This window comes from Peromyscus californicus, unplaced genomic scaffold (genome assembly GCF_007827085.1).
Source record: "Peromyscus californicus insignis strain IS unplaced genomic scaffold, ASM782708v3 Scaffold_7__1_contigs__length_154581171, whole genome shotgun sequence".
NCBI lineage: Eukaryota > Metazoa > Chordata > Mammalia > Rodentia > Cricetidae > Peromyscus > Peromyscus californicus.
This window is the reverse complement of record NW_026294595.1, coordinates 140,921,541-140,944,639: the sequence shown is the minus strand read 5'-3', so window position 1 is coordinate 140,944,639 and position 23,099 is coordinate 140,921,541. Positions and strand designations below refer to the sequence as shown.

At 53.4% G+C, this 23,099-nt stretch overlaps 1 protein-coding gene and 1 long non-coding RNA gene across 7 annotated transcripts in view; one reads left to right on the top strand and one right to left on the bottom strand.

The window, feature by feature from the left end:
* The window catches only part of LOC128100410 (uncharacterized), a 38,462-nt gene extending 37,955 nt beyond the window's left edge, over positions 1–507 (bottom strand). Inside the window, exon 1 of the long non-coding RNA XR_008214787.1 lies at positions 26–507. This is a non-coding gene — a long non-coding RNA (uncharacterized LOC128100410). The remainder of the gene's footprint in view (positions 1–25) is intronic.
* The window catches only part of Sulf2 (sulfatase 2), an 87,388-nt gene that overhangs the window by 62,070 nt on the left and 2,219 nt on the right, over positions 1–23,099 (top strand). For all 6 annotated transcript variants that reach the window (XM_052722539.1, XM_052722543.1, XM_052722545.1 and 3 more), the window contains exons 4-19: positions 4,237–4,388; positions 5,512–5,681; positions 10,072–10,222; positions 12,026–12,201; positions 13,319–13,447; positions 14,116–14,172; positions 14,775–14,904; positions 16,102–16,306; positions 17,181–17,409; positions 17,493–17,589; positions 18,006–18,100; positions 19,186–19,245; positions 19,758–19,927; positions 20,198–20,340; positions 21,371–21,494; positions 23,056–23,089. In XM_052722539.1, the coding sequence (XP_052578499.1) occupies positions 4,237–4,388; positions 5,512–5,681; positions 10,072–10,222; positions 12,026–12,201; positions 13,319–13,447; positions 14,116–14,172; positions 14,775–14,904; positions 16,102–16,306; positions 17,181–17,409; positions 17,493–17,589; positions 18,006–18,100; positions 19,186–19,245; positions 19,758–19,927; positions 20,198–20,340; positions 21,371–21,494; positions 23,056–23,089 (2,122 nt within the window). The remainder of the gene's footprint in view (positions 1–4,236; positions 4,389–5,511; positions 5,682–10,071; positions 10,223–12,025; positions 12,202–13,318; positions 13,448–14,115; positions 14,173–14,774; positions 14,905–16,101; positions 16,307–17,180; positions 17,410–17,492; positions 17,590–18,005; positions 18,101–19,185; positions 19,246–19,757; positions 19,928–20,197; positions 20,341–21,370; positions 21,495–23,055; positions 23,090–23,099) is intronic.

Sequence of the window (23,099 nt, the reverse complement as noted above, 5' to 3'; positions counted from 1 at the left end):
GGGTGGGGGTGGGGGGCTCTCTTACCTTCTTCGTTGTTGAAGTTCTGAGCCAGTACAGAAAGGACGGTAACAATGACAGGAGCCAACCGGGGTCTGGTGAAGGTAACGTGGAAAGGCTTCTGAATCCTGATGACATTTGAGCTTCCAAGCCGTGTTCCAAGCTCCAGCTGAAGTACCTCCCAACCCCCGCACGCACATGCTAAAAAATTCCTTCTTAAAACAGCACCCACCCACAGCGCTCTCTCTCTCAAGGATAAGCCAGAAAAAAGGGTTGGGCTCCCGAGTTCCCAATTTATCCCTTCAAACCCTCAAGTTGTCTGGGCTAGTGGTCAGCAAACTCTGGTCCATGGACTATATCCGGCCGTCCATCTGTTCTTATAAATAAAGGTTTACTGGGACACAGCCATTTGCTGATGTCTTTTCTGCCCCTGTTTTCTACAAGGGTACCTGCCACAGAGGTGGTCTAGCCTGGAGGTGGACCCACTGGGCCCTGCTGTATGTGGACTCTCAAGCAGGAGGGGCAATGGGGAGTGAAGAGGTAGGCATGTCGTGGAGTAGAGCATGAAGGCAGAATCGCCTGCATTGAGGAATGAGGACCCTGGAACACTGAGGGGGTTGATTAGATCTGGCCTGAGGCAGCCCTGATCTCCTCGGGCCTTTTCAGCTCTCAGAGTATGGCTCCAAAGGACCCAGAGATGCTCCAGGGCTGCTGGGGATGGTGGAGTTTTTAAATAAGGTCACAGTTTCTCCTCTTGGGCACCACTGACATTTTGTTCTGGAAGGTTCTTTGTGGCCAGGAGGCTGCCCTGGGTGTTGGAGTAGGGGTAGCCATCTAGTAGCCCTTAGAGTCATCCATCATAACGCTAGAGGTACCACCCTCTGAGCTACCAGGACCATCTGAGAGACAAGGGCAGCCTGGATGGAAGGTCCACTTGGAGAACTGAGCGTGCACAACAGGGCATCTTGACCTTCGTCCTAGACCACCCTAGCATGACCTTGTCGTGCTCCGTGGGAAGGGAAAGACTGGCTTCTTGTTCTTCCAGAGAGCTGTGGGATCTGCTTGCCTCCGAGGACCTCGTCACTCCAGTCACCCAGCCAGAAACACTACACTACACACACACACACACACACACACACACACACACACACACACACACCAGGTTCTGTCTGTTCGTCTCTCCACCTTCCCACAGAAGGATTCTTCTTCCTGTTTTCACTTCTCTGGTGCCTCGATTCTTGCAAGCCGTATTTCCTCTGCATCTCTCAGGAGCTACTGAGGAGTCCTCAGCAGACATGTCTCCTTTGTCCTGTACCTGAGGAACTCTGGAATCCCAAGCTCCAAGAACATGGTTCTCTCCACCAGCCACCTGCCAGGTCTCCAAGGATCCCACTTTGTTGCTGCTGCTATCCCCTGAGGCAGCAGGCTGCCCCCAGGTCTGTTCTCTAAGGTCCATCATGGAGGCCCAACACTGTCCTCTGGACCCACAGGAGCCCAGCCCCTCCTGCCTTCTCCTATAAGCATTTCCTTCCATACCTCTCTCATCCTGAGTGTTACACCAACACCCACAGGCACTCCCTGTCACAGGGCGCATCTCCTATCCGTGTGCCTTGAGTTCTCATACCTTCCTACCTCAGATAAAGTGCTGTACTGGCCTCAATCATGGAGGAGTGACTCGGGACCTCAGAGTCCCTGTCTGGAAATAGGGGACTAAAGTGTGACCTCTGAGCAGAACAGTCTGTCCCCTCGTCCTCGGGGAGAAGCTCCACATCTCCCCCCTGCCTGATGAAGTTCGGATCGGTGTGCTTTTGTTAACCACAGGCATCGTTGTTGATAAGTGTGACACAGAAGTGCACAGTGGCCAGATGGCCACACCACAAAGGCCACCAGTGGGCCTCTGTGTTTCTGCAAGAAATAAAGTGGGACCGTGGTGCTAAAAGCCCCCAGGCCCCCCAACCTCCTCCCCTCCCTGCATCCAGCACTGTGGATTTCTGCTGCCCAGATTTTGAATTTCATTAAATCACATCTTTTTTTTAATGTATTTATTTTTATTTTATGTACATTGATGTTTTGCCTGCATGCATGTCTGTGTGAGGGTGCCAGATCCCTGGAACTGGAGCTATAGACAGTTGTGAGCTGCCATGTGGGTGCTGGGAATTGAACCCAGATCCTTTGGAAGAACAGCCAATGCTCTTAACTACTGAGCCATCTCTCCAGCCCCTAAATTACATCTTTTTAAAAATGTCACTGGAATTGATATTTTAAATTTTATTTTTTAGATTTTGGGTGTGTGTGTGTGTGTGTGTGTGTGTGTGTGTGTGTGTGTGTGTGTGTGGTGAATGAGTGAGACTCCTGTGCTGGAAGATGGCATTGGGTCCCTGCAGCTTGAGTTTACCAACCATTGCCCAGTGTAGATGGTAGGAACCAAACTTGGCTTCTCTGCAAGAACAGTATATGCCCTTAACCTCTGAGCCGTCTCCAGCCCTGTAAAGATTCTCCCAGTTGATTTCTACCTGGTCTATCTCTCATACTGTTAGCATGTGCCCACACTCTTGGATATAGTGCAAGCCTGTGCCATTTTCTATTATATAAATACATTCCAGAGTTTCATGACACATCTTCCCCCCTAATGAACTTCTTGTTTCTATTTGCCTTCTGAGTGTGCTGCTGTCACCATATCCTGGGTGGCTCTGATGAATATGTGCATGCTTTGCTGTGGGGTAAATATTCAGATTGCTGGGTCAGAGCCCATGTTCAAGTTCGGCTGACAGTGCCAAAGAGATTCCAAAGTGTTGGGCCAGTTGGCACACCCTAGCTATCTGCAAGAACACCTGTTGGTCCCATCCCCACCAAACTTTGGGGTACTGTCACCTTTTCTGGGACTGTGGAAGATGGACTCCAGAGCATCCATAGGCCTGAACAAGGGGTATCTAGTCACTGTTCTACTGCTGTGAAGAGACACTATGACCAAGGCAACTCTTACAAAAGAAAGCATTTAATTAGGGCTCCCTTACAGTGTCAGTGGAGGGTCCATCATCATGGACTCTCATCATTATCATGAGAGTCCATTATCATCATGGTGGGACATGGTGGCAGGCAGGCAGGCATGGTGCTGGAGAAGGAGCTGAGAGTTCTGCATCCTGATTCACCGGCAGTAGGCAGACAGGGTGAGACTAGGCCTAGCGTGGGCTTTTGAAACCTCAAAGCCCATGTGTTCCAGCGACACACCTCCTCTAACCAGGACACACCTCTTCCAACAAGGACACACCTTCTAATCTTTGCAAACAGTTCACCAACTGGGAGACCAAACGTGCAAATATAAGCACCTGGGCCAGCCATTCTCTCTTAAACCACCACAGAGGAGATGAGACTCAGACTTCTCACTGACCTACAGCAGAAATGACCTGTTTGCTTCCACCATGCTCACAGGCCACAAACCAGAATCCAGGACTTTGTCATCCATAGAAATCACTGACATTTTAAGCAGGATGTGGTGGTTCATAGCTGTAATCCTAGTCCTCAAGAGGCTGAGGCAGGAGGATTGCCATGAGTTTGCAGCTGGTCTGGTCTACATAGTTCCAGGGTAGCTTGGGCCACAGTATTAGTCCTTGTTAAGAGAAGAGAAGGTGGGGGGTGGGGAGGGGAGGGAGGGGCCACTGCCATTTGAGTACCGCTACAGTTATTACAGAGACCACAGAACCAAATACTTTCACTCACCGCTACTTAGAAATTATCACTCCTCGGCAAGTTTTTGCTTTTGATATATTTCATAATTTTTATTATTTTTACTTAAAAATTATTTTAAGGTGTGTGTGTGTGTGTGTGTGTGTGTGTGTGTGTGTGTGTTTAGCATTATAGGCAATTGTAAGTCACCTGACATGGGTGCTGGGACCTGAACTCAGGTCTCAGGGAAAGCAGTGCATATTCTTAACCCCTGAGCCATCCCTCCATCTGCTTTTGACCCCTTAATTTTTAAAGGACATATCATCTACTGTACATTATTTTAGTATTTCTACAGCCATATTTCAATGCCTTGCCTTTTCCCTGTAATCCTACCATCCCTTTTATCTTGTACATGCGAATCTCTGCGAGAAGGGGCCCTGGGCTCCCCCTCTTGCCAAAGGGCAGGGGGCGTATTGGTCTCTGGCTGTGAACAGTCATGTTTGTCAACATCGTTCAGTGATGCCAAGGCCAAGTCTGGCTGCTCCCTCACGCCTCTGATCCCTGTTCCCTTCCAGCTTTCTTCGGAAAATACCTCAATGAGTACAACGGTTCCTATGTGCCTCCAGGCTGGAAGGAGTGGGTCGGACTGCTTAAAAACTCCCGATTTTATAATTACACGCTCTGCCGGAACGGGGTGAAGGAGAAGCATGGCTCCGACTATTCCACGGTAAGCTGTGCCCTCCCCAGGCCCAGCCTCCTGGGGTTGGCGCGCAGGTTTTCCATCTCTCTAGTTCTAGAGTCAACTCAAATGCCACCTCCTCCAAGAGGCCCCCATCACTGTTCCAGCCCCGTTCCTGGAGTCCGAGCTCCAACACTCAAGGGTGACTCACTTCTCTGTGCCCCATTTCAAGTGGGATTGTTACCGTGCCCACTCTCTACAGTTACATGAGTAAACACAGACCCGTTCTTGGCGGGCTGTAAACACGCAGTTGTGTTACCGTTATCTCTTCTGTCTGTCATGGAGGGGACCAGTTGCTGCCCCGCCTGCCATGTTCCCTCCTCTCTCCCGCTCTAGTTTCCTCCGCCAACTTTCACCTCTTAGTTCCCTTTCTGTTGCTGTGAAGAGACACCATGAGCACAGCAACTCTTATAAAGGAAACATTTAATTGGGGTAACTTACAGTTTCAGGGGTTCAGTCCATTATCATCATGGTGGGACATGGTGGCATGCAGGCAGACATGGTGCTGGAGAAGGAGCTGAGAGTCCTACATCTTGATCCACAGGCAACAGGAAGTGAACTGAGACACTGGGCATGGCTTGAGCATTTATGAGACCTCAAAGCCTACTCCCACGGTGACACACTTCCTCCAGTGAGGCCACACCTCCTCCAACAAAGCCATACCTCCTAATAGTGCCACTCTGTATGAGCTTACAGGAGCCAGTTACATTCAAACTACCACACTTGACGAAAGCAATGACCACATGCTGCTACTCATTTCCCCTGTCCACCTACACGGTCCAGGATCCCAGCCAGGGGCTAGTGCCACCCACAGTGGGCCAGTTTTCCCACCTTGTGTAAAGTAATGGAGATAATCCCCTTCACGGACATGCTCGGGTCTGCCTCCCTGCTGATCCTAGATTCTATTAAGGTGATAATAAACACCAACTGTCATATTCTGTGTATTGTCCTTGCTTATCCAATGTCCACCCTGCCATCAGCTCCATGAGGACAGTGATCAAGGCATGTTCATAGCTCTGTGCCTGATGCCTAGCATGGTGTGTGGCACGTAAGGAGCACTCAGTCTAAAATCCCCCAGTCCTCACCATTCTCTTGCCTCTCCCTCCCCCAGGATTACCTCACGGACCTCATCACTAATGACAGCGTGAGCTTCTTCCGCACATCCAAGAAGATGTACCCACACAGGCCCGTGCTCATGGTCATCAGCCACGCAGCTCCCCATGGACCTGAGGACTCAGCCCCTCAGTACTCACGCCTCTTCCCCAATGCATCCCAGCACATGTAAGCCTCAGCCCCAACGTGGCAGAGTCACTGGTAAACATGGGAGTGGGCGGGTCAGGGCTCAGCAGCGGGACAACTGTGATGTAGCTAAGCATCCCTATAACTGTCCTGGTTAAAGAACCCAAAAGCTGTCATGGCAGCACTTGAGGGGCAGAAACAGGAGGGTCAAGAGTGCAAGGCCAGTTGAGGCTAGGCTGGGCTGCATGAGACCCTGTCTCAATAATAATAATAATAACCAAGAGCAGGGAATGGGGGAGCTGGGGAGATGGCTCAGTCAGTCAGCAGGGCACACAAAGATCTCAGGAGTCCAGCTGTTTATCAGGTGTGGCTCTAAGGACACAGACCAGCCAGCCTGGCTCAGCCCAGGATGGTTTCTGGACTGGGATCCGTGTCCTCACACACATCCTCATACTCGGTGGATCTGCACACCCAAGGCTCCCTTTGTGAGGCTCAGTGTTTATATCCTACCTGTAAACCCTTCTTCAAGGATGGAACCTGTCCGCTTCCTTCGTGTGTCAAATCACCTAACAGAAGGGGACTGGGGAAGGAAGGATTTACTTCCGTCCCCAGTTTGAGGGTCCAGGCCGTCACATCGGGGAGCGCATGGCGGGCAGAGCAGGAGGCCTCTGCGGTCGGGACAGAGATGAACGCTGGGGCTCAGCTCGCCTTCTCCTTTGTATTCAGTCCAGGACCCCAGGTTATGGGATGGTGTTTCCCACATTCGGGAAGGTTCCTACCTCTTCAATTAAATCTCTCTGCAAAAAATAAACCACCCTCCCAGTTCCTAGGTGACTCTAAATCCAGCCTAGGTGCCAACAAACACTAACATCACAGTGTCCACAGTTCCAGCAGCTGCTGGCCGTGGGTAGGCCTTCGATCTTCATGGTGACCCTGGTGTATCCATTCTCTGTTGCCGTGTGACAAATGACTCCAGAGTTTTACCCGATTAAACAGCAGGCTCACATCACCTCATAGGCCGTCCGTGCGCTGAGGCCCCGGCCAGCTGCCTGGTTCTGGCTGTGTAGGCCTCTCTATAAGCCAATGCAGAAAGCGAAAGGGAGGTCAGGAAGGAAGTTACCGTCCTTTCTACCCGGACAGGGGACACATACCACGGTGCTGTCAGGGAAGCCTACAGAGGGGTGTGAACACCAAGAGGAGGGGCCGTTAGGGCTGCCTCTGATGCTGTCACACTTACTGTCCCCATTCTACAGATGAGGAAACACAGAAAGGTAATCGGCACCTGAGGTCACCCAGCCACCACTAGTGCGTCCCGTCTCAGCCCACCCACCCCGCAACGTCCTCCATCCAACTGGCTAGTACAGCTTTCTAGAAAGCTCCCTGGCTTTACTCTGCCTTAAGCTACCTCAGGCTCAGCAGTGACACTCAGCAACCCTTGCTGTGACATTCTAAGGCAGCAAGGACAGGACAATTTGGCCTCCACCTGAATATCCAGGGTGTTTAATTTTCATTACAGTCAGAATGCACCAACCCTCCCCCGGCTCAGCTCTGGTGACTGACAGTGTAAAGCGCTCAGAGGGAAGACGGTATGGGCTGCAGGGAGGAGCTGACAGGAGATAATGAGCTGCCTTTGGGGGGACAGCGGCTGCCTTTGGGGGGACAGCAGGCCTGAGTGCACGGTTCAGCCGCTGTATAAATGTGCCTGCCTGCTCAGCCCCCTGCACCCACTGCCCTCTTCCCTGGGGGCGGGGGGGGGGGGGGGGGCGACAGCACTCTCTCCTGGGCTGGCTGCCTGCCAGTCAGGGTGCGTGATGTTTGACACTGCCTGCTCCTGGACTGTCCCTTTGACGTGAGATGACAGACTCTGACAATGGGTGGCAGCCCCCAGCTGCTTGCCTGGAGACACCTCACTCCACCTCGGTGGCTCTGAGAGGCTCTTGTCCCTGGAAGACAGTGGCTCCCAAACAGCTTCTCAGGAGGGTGTTTGTGATGGGAACGGAGCGGAGCGGTGAGGAGAGGGCAGGGTTCCACATGGGTGGCGGAGTACAGAGCCTCCAAGTGGGCATCTCCCCCGTCAGCAAGGCTGCCTCACCCCTGCTCCCGGAGCAGACGTTTTGGTCTGTGACAGGCATCACTGAGCCAGTGCCAGCTCCTGTTCACTCCTCTCCACACCCCCCTCCAGGGCCCCACTCCCCCACTATGCCACACACAACACCTTCTGACATTGAAATATAGACACACAGGAAGGCGGACCACACAGCATATGCATGCAGGTGCACATACATGTTCAGACACATACACGGACATATACAGATACATGTACACCAGTACACATAGACGCACCATACACATGCAGACACACACAACAGGCACAGAAGAACTCACACAGAGACAAACACGGGTAAACACATTCAGATACACACCAAACACACACACACACACACACACACACACACATGCAGACATTCACATATACACAGGCACATACACGCAAACCACACACACACACACACACACACACACACACACACATGCAGACATTCACATATACACAGGCACATACACGCAAACCACACACACACACACACACGTGACTAGGTGAACATACAGGTACATAAGCTCACAGACCTGCACAGACACCTGTCAGCCCTCAGCATGTCTTCTAACATGTGACATCAGAGGACAAGCCCCGGTGCCAAGCCTCCCTTCCCAAGACCTGTGAAGACGGGGTCTATGCTGACAGACTGCAGTGGCAGGTCACAGTCTGCTGCTCTGGGATACACAGCATAAGGGGTACCACTGACCGACAGGAGGGTGCCATCTGTGTGCATCACCTAGTGTAAGGAAAGGGGGTGGCCAGCTCAAGGTCCTTTAGGGCCAGAGAGCCCTCAGATGTTTGAGGAGCCCAGCCTGCGGCAGGTCCCACAAGGACCCAGCGCTCTAGCTTCTGACTCCATACAGCCTCCCAAAGTGAAAGTGTGATGGAAGGCACTCCCCGGCTCCCAGTGGCCACCTGCACCACCCTCCAGGCAAGACGATCCCAGATAGGACAGGTGCCAACCTGACAGGGTCAGCCATTGTATCCTGGAGTCTAAGCCTGGGTCACAGGGAGTGACTTCTCCACACTCCGGCTGACAGTGTGGCTCTGCCACTGCCCCAGCAGCCCCTTCTGGCTCCCTGAGACGAGGAGGTTTGTTTCCAGGAATGTTCTACATGGAGGTCATGCCCTGGACCAGCCGTGTGGGACACGGGCATTTCTCATAATCAGAGAACGCGTGGGCTGGGAAGGATTTAGCGGCAGGAGGCTGCCGTGGGGGGGGGGGGGGGGGAGCCTGGAGGCCTAGCTTCCTCGGAGGCACACAGTAGCAGCCCCGTCTCTGTTGGGCTGCTGCAAGCTACCATGGTGCCATCTCCGTAGAAGACCCTTTGATGTGTGACAGAGGGCTGGGGCCCCCAGGGAGAGCATTGGCTGTTCTGACAAGACCTACCCTCCTTCCTTCTCACATCCCCACCCCCACCCCAGCTCCTCTCTGAGAAGCCTGTCTCAAGCAAGAGGACAACTCTCAGCCATATATTTTCAGCTTGCTAGGGTAGGGATGGGATCTGAGGGGACCAGTTACTCATGTTTTGAGACCCAGTGGACAGTGGAGTGAAGCCCTCTTCCTGTGGGTTAGCTTTTGGTTTTACAGTTGTTTGTGAGTTTTTTGTTTGTTTGTTTGTTTGTTTGTTTGTTTGGGGTTTTGTTTGTTTGTTTTCTGGAGAGGGTCTTACTATGTCCAAGCAAGCCTTGAACTCATGATCTTCCTGACTTAGTTTAAAGGGAGCTCAAACCACAACTGGAAGGATAATTGTGACAAAGACTCAAAAGTATGGTATGTCTCACGTACCATCTGTGGACTTACAGACGACATCCTCAGAGTGTGGGCCCTGCACGCGTAACTGACGTGCTGGATTTTTACATCTGTTTCTTGCTGCTTTCCCACACCAAGGTCAAATGTGAAAGGCTCACATGTCTGTGGTCCTTCCTTCACTGGCCTGATAGCCATTTGTGTTCCCTGGGGCTAAGAAGTAAGCTCCACGTGCCATGCAGGGATGGGAACTTAGCATCAATTTCTGGGCCTGAGAAGGCTCTGAACTGGAGCCTCTTTTAAAGGGTTGATGAATGAATTCTAGAAAGTTCTTAAAGAAGGACTCATGCCAAGCTGAGAGGTGACAGACTGGCTTGGGGACTTAAGTTCATTGACTGCTCCGCCACCCCCCTAAAGGTTGTCTCCCTCCCGTTCACACCTTACGTCAGAAGGAGTTCCCAGATGCTGTTTAGTGGGTTCCCAGGTGCCAGTGACCACGTGCCCCCAACTGGAGCAAGCTGCCCATGGCACAGGGTTGCCTCTGCTCCAAGGCACTTACCTTGACTGCCTGTGTTTGCCACCAGCACCCCGAGTTACAACTACGCACCCAACCCAGACAAGCACTGGATCATGCGCTACACGGGACCCATGAAGCCCATCCACATGGAATTCACCAACATGCTGCAGCGCAAACGCCTGCAGACCCTCATGTCTGTGGACGACTCCATGGAGACGGTAGGCCCCGCCCCTCGCCCGACCCCCTCAACGGCCTCTGCCCCAACCTGAAAACCTAAATCAGAGGTTTTGACTGGGCCTGGGAAAGGGGGCTTGAAGCAATCCAGAGGGAGGCCTCTGCCTCCTGAAATTTTCCCATGAGCCTGTGCTGCGTGATGGAGCCGCATGTAGCCTACTGCTTTTTTTTTTTTAAATTTATTTATTTATTTGTTTGGAATAGGGTCTCATTCTGTATAGCCAGGCTGGCCTAAAACTCAATAAGCAGCTAACCTGGTCTCTAACCCATCGTAAGCCTCCTGATTTCTGGAATTACAAACAGAAGCCACCGTGCCTGGCTGCTTCAGTTTCTTTAAAGAAAAAGAAAGAAAGAAAAACAAAACACTTACATTTTCAGTAGCTTTACCGAGCTATAACTCACACACCATGTAGTTCCTCCAGCTGAAGTGCGCAGTGCAATGGGTATTTCATTCTGCTTGGTTTTTAAGACAGAGTCTCATGTAGTCCAGAATGGCCTGGCACTCACCATATAACTGAGGATGACCTTGAACTCCTGACCCCTCCTGCCTCTGCTTCCCAAGCACTGGTATTGCAGGTGTGAACTACCTGGTTTATGTGCTGCTGGGGACTGAACTCAGAGCCTGTGCATGCCAGGCAAGCACTCTATCCAACTAAGCCATGTCCACAGCCCTCACGGATTTACATTTACACCGAGCTGTAGAACCATGACCACTGTCAATCTTGAACAGTTTTATCATCTCCTACCTCAGGGGGAATCAGCCTTCGCTTAGCCGTCACCCCCCAGTCTCAGCAGGCACTAAGCTCTCTGTTACTCTGGATGCAAATGGATCATACAAAATACAGCCTTTTATTGAGGGGGTGTGTGTGTGCACACCTTTAATCCCAGCACTCAGGAGGCAGAGGCAGGCTGATCTCTGAGTTCGAAGCCAGCCTGGTCTACAGAGCGAGTTCCAGGACAGCCAGGGCTACACAGAGAAACCCTGTCTCGAAAAACAAACAAACAAATAACTAAATATTATATATATCCATCCATCCATCCTTTGGGGACTGGCTTTTTGTCCCCAAGGCTCACCCATAGTGAAGCATGGTCAGAATCCCCAGGACCCACAGAATAGAGAGTTCTGACTCCCAAAAGTTCTCCTTTGACTTCTATACACACTAGAATGTGCTTGTACACACACACACACACACACACACACACACACACACACACACACACACCTTTTCTTGTATTGAATCATGCTCCATTGTGTGGGTTAATAGCTCGCACACTAGGAATCCATAGCTACCTAAATTTAAATTAATTAAAATACTATAAAATTTAGATACCATTCCTTGGCCACACTGGGCAGCGCAGACCCTCACACAGCCACCATCACTGAAAGTTCTGTGCAACAGCTCTGTTTCGGGTCACAAACTCCTGCCCTGGTCACATCTAGCTTCATTCATTCATTCATTCATTCATTCATTTATTCATTCACTCATCCATCCAGTGTCATTTATTGAGAATCAGTGCAAGTGGGACCCAGCTACCAGGGAACAAAATAGCAAGACGCGACACACAGCAAGTCTTCCACCCTGTGGCGCTTCCTTTGTAGTGTGAGGACGGTCCACAGAGGAGGGGACATGGATAAGTGTGAGGAACAGTCCCCGGGGCCCTGCAGAGAAGTGGATTTGCCCCAAGGCATGGAGGGAGACTAGGAGGTGGGAGGGATGGTAAGACTGGAGGCCTCGTTCCTTCCCCTCACACGGGGCCAGACACCTCACCTCTAGCCTCTGTTGCAGATCTATGACATGCTAGTGGAGACCGGTGAGTTGGACAACACTTACATCGTGTACACCGCTGACCACGGCTACCATATTGGCCAGTTTGGCCTGGTGAAGGGCAAGTCCATGCCCTATGAGTTCGACATCAGGGTCCCGTTCTATGTGAGGGGCCCCAACGTGGAGGCTGGTTCTCTGTAAGTACGTCACTTCTACCCATATCCCGGTCCCAGGCTCAGAGGGAGACCCTTGGATTCTGCTTGGCTCTGAAGCTCAGCCCAAGCCCACGCCACACCCCCCGGGCCACAGCTCACCCTGTCACTGTGTCACCCAGAGTGGACTCCAGGGAGTTTTATAACCTTCTGAGGCAGAAGCCAGAGCTATGAGCTCCTGTGAAAAACAGCAAAGTGGGGTTTGGGGCCAGGAAATACCAGAGGCTGGGTGTTGCCAGTGCATGGGATATCGCTTTGATCTTCGCCCCAGCCTCAGACTTGAGCAGAGAACCATTATCAGGTGACATCAGCTGAGCCTGTTCCCAGTGGCAGCGTGGAGCAAGCTATCTGCCTTCTGCTCTTTCCTCAAGGACCACCTGGGCCACAGGCCTCAGCCATTGTCCTTGCCTTAACCTTTGAGGTGGCAACCTGAAGCAGAAATGCTAGCAGGAGGCAGAGATGAAGGAAGGGTTGGTGATCACGGTGGCCTTGTCCCTGTAGCCGCTGAGGTATGGGGGGGACATCAAGTCTCAGTCAGGATATGCAAAGGCCTGGAGCCTGCACAGCAGCCCTCAGCACACCTTCAAAGCCAGCGAGGAGGAGACACAAAAGAAAACTCCAGTAAGACAGGACGGAACATCTGTCCTCATACCACTGGAGTGTCAACCCCCGCTAGCTCGCCATGGGCTGGGCAGTGGATCACCCAGCAATCACTGAGATGTGATCCCAGGAATGAGGCCCCCTTGTTCAGAGCTAAAAGTGAAGATCAGTGTCACTCGGCTGTCTGGAGGAAGATCACTCTGGGTAGAGGATGGCAAGGGCTTAGGCGTCAGACTTGGCATGCCCAGCCAGCAAGAATCTACAAGAGGGTGGACATTTGCCCTAGCGGCACAGGGGGTTAGCCTTAGGGCAGATAACCTTGTCAGCTCAGCACCTTGGTAAGCAAAGGTGGATCCAGCTGAAACCGGCCTCCATGAGGGTTGGAGTGGCAGGATGGGAGCTTCCTCCCCTGCAGATGTTCCTCCCTCTTATTTCCAACTGCCTCTGACCCACGCTAAGCTATCATCCAGGTGGCCAAGTTTCCACTCCCCCTGTCCCCCAGGAACCCTCACATTGTCCTCAACATTGACCTGGCCCCCACCATCCTGGATATCGCTGGACTGGACATCCCTGCAGACATGGATGGGAAGTCCATCCTCAAGCTACTGGACTCAGAGCGGCCCATGAACCGGTGAGAAGGGAGCAGAACAGACCCAGGGAAGGAGGGCTCCCTGGGGAACTGGGAAGGCCACTAGCATCAGGAACTAAGGATCTAGGTGCCCCATGCTAACCACGAGATAACAAAGGACCGACCCTCTCTGGAATTCTAGCCTCCCACCTGGGACTGAGGACCCTTCCAAAGCTAAAATAGTGGAAAGCCTGAAGTAACAGTAGCAACTGAGTAATCACAGGGGCAGGGGGACTGTGTTGGGTCCCAGGGGGTTCCAGCATAGTCCCCAGCAAAGGGGACTTACATTATCTGAGTCCTAGAGAGGTAAGATGATAACCAAGAATTCAGACTGTTGGTCACGATGACTATGGCTTTTATGGCCCTGGTGATGGGTGGTGTGACTGACACATTCCAGGTGTCCTGAACAGCACAAGGGAGCAGCGGAGAACAGGAAAACAGGTGGGAGGGAAGATGGGTTGCGATAGGGACCAGAAAGGCAGGGGCGACCTCTGGTGGTCAATACTGAAACTTCCCACTGGCTAACAGGTCTCCATGCTTAGGGTCATCCTGGGGAATGCCGTCTCTTCCACACACACACACTTCCAGTGTCCCACTGGTACTCACCATGACTGCCACCACCCTGGGGTCTGGGACACCTGTGGACAGGACTGGAGCAGCTTGTTTTCTAGGTTCCACTTGAAAAAGAAGCTGAGGGTCTGGCGAGACTCGTTCCTGGTGGAGAGAGGGTGAGTGCCGGGCAGGGAGGCCCCTGCTGGGAGCTCCTGCAGCCACAAGGCTGTAGGAGGCTGTGCTGGTGACTAGGTGACTTGGACTATGTGTCCAAAGCCCCAGTGATGATTGGGTGACTGATGCAGAATTCTAATCTGAAGGCCACATGTCCCCTCTGAGCATATTTGGCAGAGGGCTGCACAGTGTATTCATTGCTTGTTCATTCCAACTCAAGCCATCTGGAATGAGCAGCTCCTGTAGAGTTCCCCTTAAAACCTAGGTGTGTGGCTGGAGAGGTGGCTCAGAGGTTAAGAGCACTGGCTGCTCTTCCAGAGGTCCTGAGTTCAATTCCCAGCAACCACATGGTGGCTCACAACCATCTGTAATGAGATCTGGTGCCCTCTTCTGGCCTGCAGTTATACATGCAGAGCACTCATACATAAAATATAAATAAATAAATAAATAAATAAATAAATAAATAAATAAATAAAAATAAAGCCCTGGAAACCCAGGTGCTCTCCAGTAGGTCTCCACAGAGCTGAGTGGGGGCTGCAGCCTAGGCAAGCACCAGTCACCCCAGGGGTTCCCCCTAGTTAAATCAGCGCCGCATCTCCCTCAGCAAACTGCTGCACAAGAGGGATGCTGACAGAGTGGACGCCCAGGAGGAGAACTTCCTGCCCAAGTACCAGCGCGTGAAGGACCTGTGTCAGCGTGCCGAGTACCAGACGGCGTGCGAGCAGCTGGGGCAGGTGAGGAGATGGCCCGCGTCCTCCTGGGCCTCCAGGGTGCGGTTCCTTGGTTACGTGGGAGGCTTTGGTCCCTGTCAGAGTCACAGTGTCCTCTGGGTGTGTGACCTTGCGCTCCTCATGAGGGAAAGACCAGTAGAGGCAGGCTCAGGCGGCGAACAGCGGTGCCTGACTTCCATGGTGTCCTCTGCGTGGCTCTTTCCATTTACAGGGAATTAGGTGTAATAGCTTTCAAGATTTCTTTTTTTAAAGAACATTGATTGCGAGAGAAACACTAAGAAAGCGTGTAATCCAGGTGGTATCCAGGAAAAGCAAGGCCTGGTGTCCAGAGAGCCCAGAGGAGGCTTTTCCCGGGTGGGCTGTGGAGAGGGACAGTCCACTGTCCCCAGAGGGTAAGGAGACAGAAAGGAAGGCTTGAGAGGAGAGAGGGCCTGTGGGCCTGTAGATCGAGCAGAAGTGGGGCTCCCCTGGCCCACCTCAAGGGGTGTGAGGACAGCGGGAAGCTGTGACATGGTCGACTCTGGCTGCTAGTGAGCAGGTTGGTGGGGAGAGGACAGGGTGAACAAGACCTTGAGAGCAGTCCAGGTCAAGGGGCGAAGTATCACAGTGCCAGTCCCCTCCTGCCAGCTGTGTGACCTGGGGCAAGGATCCCTACCTCTCTGTGCTTTCTCTGGAAGTGGAGCTCCTGACACACCTCCACGCTGTAGTTTGGGTTTCACTGAAGCAAGTACACAAGGGGACTGGAAGGAAGTGTGGGGCTAAGGGAGAGCCAAGCCGGCGGGAAGGAGACCCAAGGAGAGGGTGGGAAGGAGACCCAAGGAGAAGGCGGGAAGGAGACCCAAGGAGAGGGCCGGAAGGAGACCCAAGGAGAGGGCCGGAAGGAGCCCCAAGGAGAAGGCCGGGCACACTATACCAGGAATACTGCCTTGGGTCCTAAAGATCAGGCCTCGGAAGGTTTGAAGTAGGAATAAGAGGCCCCTGACAGAAGGCTGCTCGGCCGCCATCGCTTTAGGGAGACACCAGGACTGTCGTCTTGCTGGTAGATCCAGCTCCGTGTGGACAGGAGAGAGGAGCCGGCACTGAGACGGGGCAAGGAAATGGCATTTGCCAAACTGAGCAAGGGCAGGGAGAGGGGAGGGAGGTGTGGCAAGCTAGAGGGCAGGAGCCCAGGTGCCTGAAGCCCGGCTGTGTGTCCCGCAGAAGTGGCAGTGTGTGGAAGACGCTTCCGGGACGCTGAAGCTGCACAAATGTAAGGGCCCCGTGCGGTTTGGCGGCGGCGGCGGTGGCAGAGCCCTCTCCAACCTGGTGCCCAAGTACTACGGGCAGAGCGGTGAGGCCTGCAGCTGTGACGGGGGCGGAGACTACAAACTGGGCCTGGCCGGACGCCGCAAACTCTTTAAGAAAAGTAAGTGTCACAGGCCTGGCCAAACTAGGCAGGAGGAGCAGCCAGGGCCCAGGCCGCGTGAACTTTCAATTGCACAGCTACTTGCCTCCAAGCCTAGGTGTGTCCTAGGAGCACAGCCAGATCTCTCACAAGCCACCATTCAAGAGGGCAGCGGTGATAGGACAGGCCACTAGGAGGCCAGAAGTGTGGACAGGGACCAAGGCCACGCACATGGGGCCAGCCGGACAGTCTAGGCTCAGTGTCTCCTTCCAGATGGAACGCTGTGGTCTGGAGAGGGCAGAGATAAGGAGGTCAACTTAATGTTCTCAAGTCTCCCTCAAATGCCCATTCCAAAGGTGAAAGCAGCAGACAGACGGTTGAGGCCCGACAAGAAGCCAGCCGACATGGACAGGCCTTAGTGTCAGAGGAGGCAGTGGTCAGGTCTGGATGTGACTTGAGGGACAAGCCATCAGAACCATGTTGACAGTCTGCTTTCGGAGTCCACACCGGCAGACTCACCTGCTCCCACAAGCCACCTGTGGCCCACAGGAGGAGGTCGGGGGACATCTGGCAGGAGTTCATTCTCTCCTTTTACCGCTCGGGCTGAGGGGGTGAAACTCAGATGTCAGCCCCAGGTGAAAGTATCTTGACCCGCCAAGCCAGCTCACCAGCTCTCCTGAAACTGTCACTGTTGCTCAGGCTGCCTGGTGCAACTACCTCCCCAGGACCTGGGCCCCACTTCCAGAGATAGATCTCCCAAGCCCACGCGTCAGGCCACACTGAGACGCATGCTTGGGGTCGCATCCCTGTCGTCTCAGTTGAAGACCCATGGCCAGGAATACCTGGCGAGGCCATCCCAGCCTCTCTAACCCATCATCCCCTCTGCCGCCCACAGAGTACAAGACCAGCTATGCCCGGAACCGTTCCGTCCGTTCCGTGGCCATCGAGGTGGACGGCGAGGTCTACCACGTAGGCTTGGATAACGTGCCCCAACCCCGGAACCTTACCAAGCGGCACTGGCCAGGGGCCCCAGAAGACCAGGACGACAAGGATGGTGGCAGCTTCAGTGGTACCGGGGGTCTTCCGGACTATTCCGCCCCCAATCCCATCAAAGTGACCCATCGGTGAGAGTCCAGGTGGGGGTAAAGGGGCAGGCCGGGCCCCTCTTCACCCCTCAGGGCCACTCACGACCCCTCCTCTTGAGCAGGTGCTATATCCTGGAGAACGACACGGTCCAGTGTGACTTGGACCTGTACAAGTCTCTGCAGGCTTGGAAAGACCACAAACTGCACATTGACCATGAGGTTCGGCCACTTGGGGGCAGCACAGTCTGGTGCCACGGGCTCCGGGGCAGCATCCATCGGGAGGGCAGGGAGACAGGCCAGGGGCAGAAGAGTGGTCCCCATCCCAGAATCCATGACCCCAGAAGAGGAATCTGAGTCCTAGAACCTGACAGGTTCAACCCAGAGTCAGCTGGCTGGGGACAACAGTCTGTCGTGCTTTAGACACACACGATGCTTCTGATGGAGTTCGTCCTTTCTAGCCTTGGTGGGCTCTGCTGGCTGTCCCTTGGGACAGTAGGACTCTGGTCCTTCAGGGGATCCTCGCTGAGGAGAAGGGAAGCCCTCTTCCACGGGCAGAACCACAAATGTAGGCGTGGCTGTCCCCTGCCACCCACCATTGTCCTGTGATTTCTGGCTCCTTCTGTCCCCTCCCTCAGATTGAAACCCTACAGAACAAAATTAAGAACCTGCGGGAAGTCAGAGGTCACCTGAAGAAGAAGCGGCCAGAAGAATGTGACTGCCATAAAATCAGGTGGGCGGGGGCGGGGGGGGGGGGGGGGGGGGAGGGGAGCTGGGGGGGAGGGGGGAGGGGGAGCTGGGGGGGAGGGGGAGCTGGGGGGAGGGGGAGCTGGGGGGAGGGGGAGGGGGTAGCACAGGACCCGCTGGACCCCTGCAGACCAGCCCTGCAGACACAAACCCCCCTCTCATCACTGGCCCCATTCCTTGCTTTTGAATTGCATCTCTGCTTGTCAGGATGAAGGAGTCAGTGAGAACTCTCCCGTGGCGCATGGGCCGCCTCTCAGGTGGCCAGGCTGAGCTGCAATTAGGCAGCTCTACCAGGAGGCAGGGCCTTCCTAGCAAATGGCTCAGGCAGGGCCTTCGCGCGCTTCTTACTGCTCGATCACTGGGGACTGCTGGGCTGAGGGTCTCGGTGTCCATGCGAGTTCCGGCTGCCCCTGAGAACTTCCCCCACAGAAAGAAATGGATCCTATCTGCAGTCACTGTTCAGTGTGGTAGTCGAATAACACATATGACTGTGGAACATGATGCCAGAATTGTACTTTTATTTATTTTATTTATTTTTGGTTTTTCAAGACAAGGTTTCTCTGTGTAGCCCTGGCTGTCCTGGAACTTGCTCTGTAGATCAGGCTGGCCTCAAACTCAGCAATCTGCCTGCCTCTGACTCCAGAACGCTGGGATTAAAGGCGTGCGCCACCTCTGCCATCACCCAGCCCCAGCAATTTTTTTTTTTTTGAGAATTTTCCTTGATCTAAACTGGAGTAGGCACATGGTTCTGAACCTTAGCTGACTTAGACCTTGGAAAACTCAGGTTCCTGAGGTCCCCTTCTCAGCATTCGGTATGTGACAGGAGAGGCAGCAACCTTCTGAGGTCAAGGCTGAGAGACCTCTTGAGGCCAGGCCCAGCTTCCAGTCTACCTGTGGCATCCAAGCCACGCATGGAACTGGCATCCAGGAGAGTGTAGTCTCATTACACAAGAGAATAGTGACAACATCAGTGACATATGGGAGCCCAGGAACCCCAGTGCATACCTGCCAGGGTGCCCTGCAAGGCTCTGACTCCTGGGTTGTTTGTTTGTTTGGGGGGATGTGTTGCAGTTACCACACCCAACACAAAGGCCGCCTCAAGCACAAAGGCTCCAGTCTGCACCCTTTCAGGTAAGGGTAGGGATAAGCCACAGGGATACCTTCTAGGTAAGGGTGGGGATAAGCCACAGGGATACCTTCCAGGTAAGGGTGGGGATAAGCCACAGGGATACCTTCCAGGTAAGGGTGGGGATAAGCCACAGGGATCCGGTACGTAGCTCCCAAAGATGGCTACCTGCCTGTAGCTAAAACCGACAAGGAAAAGAGAGAGGACCAGCCGGGTTTCCCCCGGGAGGTGAGGTCTGTGCAGTCCTTAGAAAGACCTCTGGAGTCCCCACTGTGGCTGGAGGCTGGATATGGTGTTGTAGCCACACTAAGCACTGGGCACCCGGGAAGGAGGGCACGGGGTGTGAGCAGGGATCCTAACCTTACTTTGCACTTCGTGCTGCAGGGGGCCTGAAGGAGGCTATAGAAGGAGGAAGGCCCTGGGGTAAACAGTGGGACTCGGAGTGGTGGGACTGCCCAACCACTAGGGTGGGCCACAGAATTGGGTCCTAAGTGTGTGTGGTCCTCTGCGCCCCCAGGAAGGGGCTGCAGGAGAAGGACAAGGTATGGCTGTTGCGGGAGCAGAAACGCAAGAAGAAACTTCGAAAGCTGCTCAAGCGTCTCCAGAACAACGACACGTGCAGCATGCCAGGCCTCACGTGCTTTACCCACGACAACCACCACTGGCAGACCGCGCCTCTCTGGACACGTGAGTGAGGGGGGGGGGGCAGGGAGGGAGGGGGTGGGATGGCTGTGCATGAGCGAGCAGGGGTAGGCAGGGCGTGGGGGGGGCCTGTATACGGCCACCTACCTTCCCCAGGCTTCAGAGGGCCAAACTGCTGGACCCTGGAGGTGTCCTAGAAACCCGTGCCCGGTACAAGCCTGTCACTTGGCATGTGAGAGGCTGGCTCAGGGAAGCTGTCCGACAGACTCATTTCTCCGCGTGCGCACACTCAGGACGTGCTTTCTTCTCTCACAGTGGGGCCCTTCTGTGCCTGCACCAGCGCCAACAACAACACATACTGGTGCTTGAGGACCATCAACGAGACCCACAACTTCCTCTTCTGTGAATTCGCAACCGGCTTCATAGAATACTTTGACCTCAGTACAGACCCTTACCAGGTTTGGGTCCCACCAGAAAGATGGGGAGACGGGAGTGTGGGGCACACAGGCACCACCAGATAGATATCCACACACACTTCTGCAGAAGGGCAGATACGTCCCACCAGGTCCCAAGGACGGGAAGAGTGAGTTCCAAGGCCACTTGGAGTCTGGGTAGTCAACATGTGTCTCCCTCCATTCCCTCTGCCTGTCTGATCTACGGTACAGCTTTTCCCTCTCAAGGCTCAGCAGGTACTTCTGTGAACCCTTAGGGCAATGGAGCCACAGGATCAGGCCATGTTCTGGACACACTAGGCTGCACGGACAGTGCAGACCAGCAACACTAACACCTGGCCTGCACCCGAGGCAAGCTCTGTGCACTGTTTCCTTATTGTAAACAACCTCAACACAGATAGGATTGAAATGGCTCAGAGCCACACGAGATAAGCACAAGCCACAGGGCACCTGGGAACCAGAACTTTGTGTCTTAGCTGTTCCAGAGGGTGACCTCTGTAATGTCCAACCATTCTACTGCATTCAAAAAGCCTGAAGCAGCTTCATGCATGCGACGTGACTTCAGTAGCCACACTGATAGGTTCAGCCCATATTTTACCACCGAGAGTGGCAGACAATGTCAGTCAGTGATCATCAGTAGCCACCACACTAGGCAAGGCCTCAACGCCCCTGAGCCACCTCTGTACCAAGTGGCCGCTTTCTCATCAAGGGGAACAAAAGACATGAGGCTTAAAGGTTCTTTCCCAGCTATGCAAGATACCTCGTGGGCAGCTCCACAAGTTCAAGGTTAAGTACAAGGGCATAGCTTGTCTTCTCCCGACTTTCTAGCCCCACTAAGCAGACCTGACAGGGAGGATCCGACCCATCATCTAAGCCCTCCACACTGTGGCTCGTGCGCAAGTGGAGCTGGGGTATTGACAGTACCCCTCTAGCACCTCTACTCCCAGCCCTCCTGAGTTAAGTGCTGTGGTTTGAAGAGGGGATGGAGGTAGGGGTCCCAGGACATTCCCTGTTAACAGCTACCTTTTCCCACCAGCTGATGAACGCCGTGAACACACTGGACAGGGACGTCCTCAACCAACTGCATGTGCAGCTCATGGAGCTGAGAAGCTGTAAAGGCTACAAGCAGTGCAACCCCCGGACCCGAAACATGGACCTGGGTGAGTAGGGGTCCCATTGCGGAACCTGCAGAGAAGAGCTTAGATCATGTCAGCCCCAAAAGTGAACCCAGAATCACAGGGAAGGGTCCAATCAAGACAAATGATGGGGAAGGCTATAAACACCTCTGACTTTCACAGGACTGTGCTTCCCAAGAGCCTTTACAATCGATACAGAACACAAACTTCTTTCACATCCCTCCCCCCACTTTGTTCATTATTTCCACAGACCGTAACCCTGTGAGTTAGGGAAGCAAACATATGAGGTGGCATCCTGCTTGGAGCAAGGGTCCATACAGGGAAGCCTCTGGCTTCAATGAAGTGAGACAGGATCATTGGGGCTCTGTGCTAGATCAGGAATGAGCACTGTGAGGAAGCAGCAGTCAACTGCTGAACAACCTGGGGCAGCTGCAGTGGGCAGAGCACAGACAAACTGTGTGGCTGGAGTGATGGATGTGTGACAAGCAGGGTCAGCCAGCCCTCCTATACAGGCCCTGCAGGCCACAGAGAAAAAAATTTTAGACTTTAATTGAGATGGTTTGGGGAGCTGATGGAAGCATTTAAGTTTGGGCAGTGAAAGTCAACTTTCTAAAAAAGACAGCGATTACTAAGTAGAAGGTGAAGCCTGATCTGGTAGATAGTGGCACCTAACAGTTATCCATCAAGACTGAGAGATAATAATGGACTTGAGGTGCAGTACTGAAGCCCATACAACTTGGTGGTGCTGTGAAGAGGAGATAACAGAAAAGGAGGTGGCACAGGCTACTCCTGGGTTTTGGGGGGAAATCAGGATAAACCCAGCAGTTCTAAGTTCAAGGTACCAGCTGAATGTTCTAAGATGGAAACCACTAAGAGGATGTCTTGTGCTTATGAGCCACAGCCAAGTGTAGAGGGAACAGCCTCAGAACTCTTGGTCCCCTGTTTGTCCTAAGATGCCTAGAGTTCCCATCAGACAAGTGAGAAGTGGAGGAGACAGACCCAGGGGGGCCAGTCTGCTTTATGATGGGGGGGAGGGCCAGAGTGGCTCAGAGGAGTAGCAGGAAACACCTGACTACTTTGTGACGGTTGTGCAATGTCATCTAAGTACTGTACCAAGCACAGTGCCAAGTGGTATGTGGGAACTCACAACAGCCAATGAGGTGATGCTCTGCCCAGCTTAGAAGCGAGTAAAGCGAACCCACTGGCTGACTCCATGCTCATGCATTTAGTCACATCCCATATCCTCAGGAATTCAGAGTGCAACCATAGGGAGTCCCTCACCCACCCACAGCCAATGATTTTGTGTGGCACTAGTACCCACCCTGTGCCTGCTTCCCCACGAAGGCCATTGTGAATGAAGGCTCATGCATACTATGGCTAACTGGGGTCAGCAGGGGTCGGGGGGGAAATCTATAAGGTCACCTAGCATACTAAAGAGGTCATCATCGTTCACCCATTCTACCTGAGCAAGAAACACTGCTGACAGCTTGGCCCTGGCACTATGACAAGCCAAAGGTGTTTAGTGGTCACAAAGTTTGTACCATTTCACCTCAAACTGTTCCTGTTCTGTTCATCTCTCACTTAGGACTTAAAGATGGAGGAAGCTATGAGCAATACAGGTATTTGGTT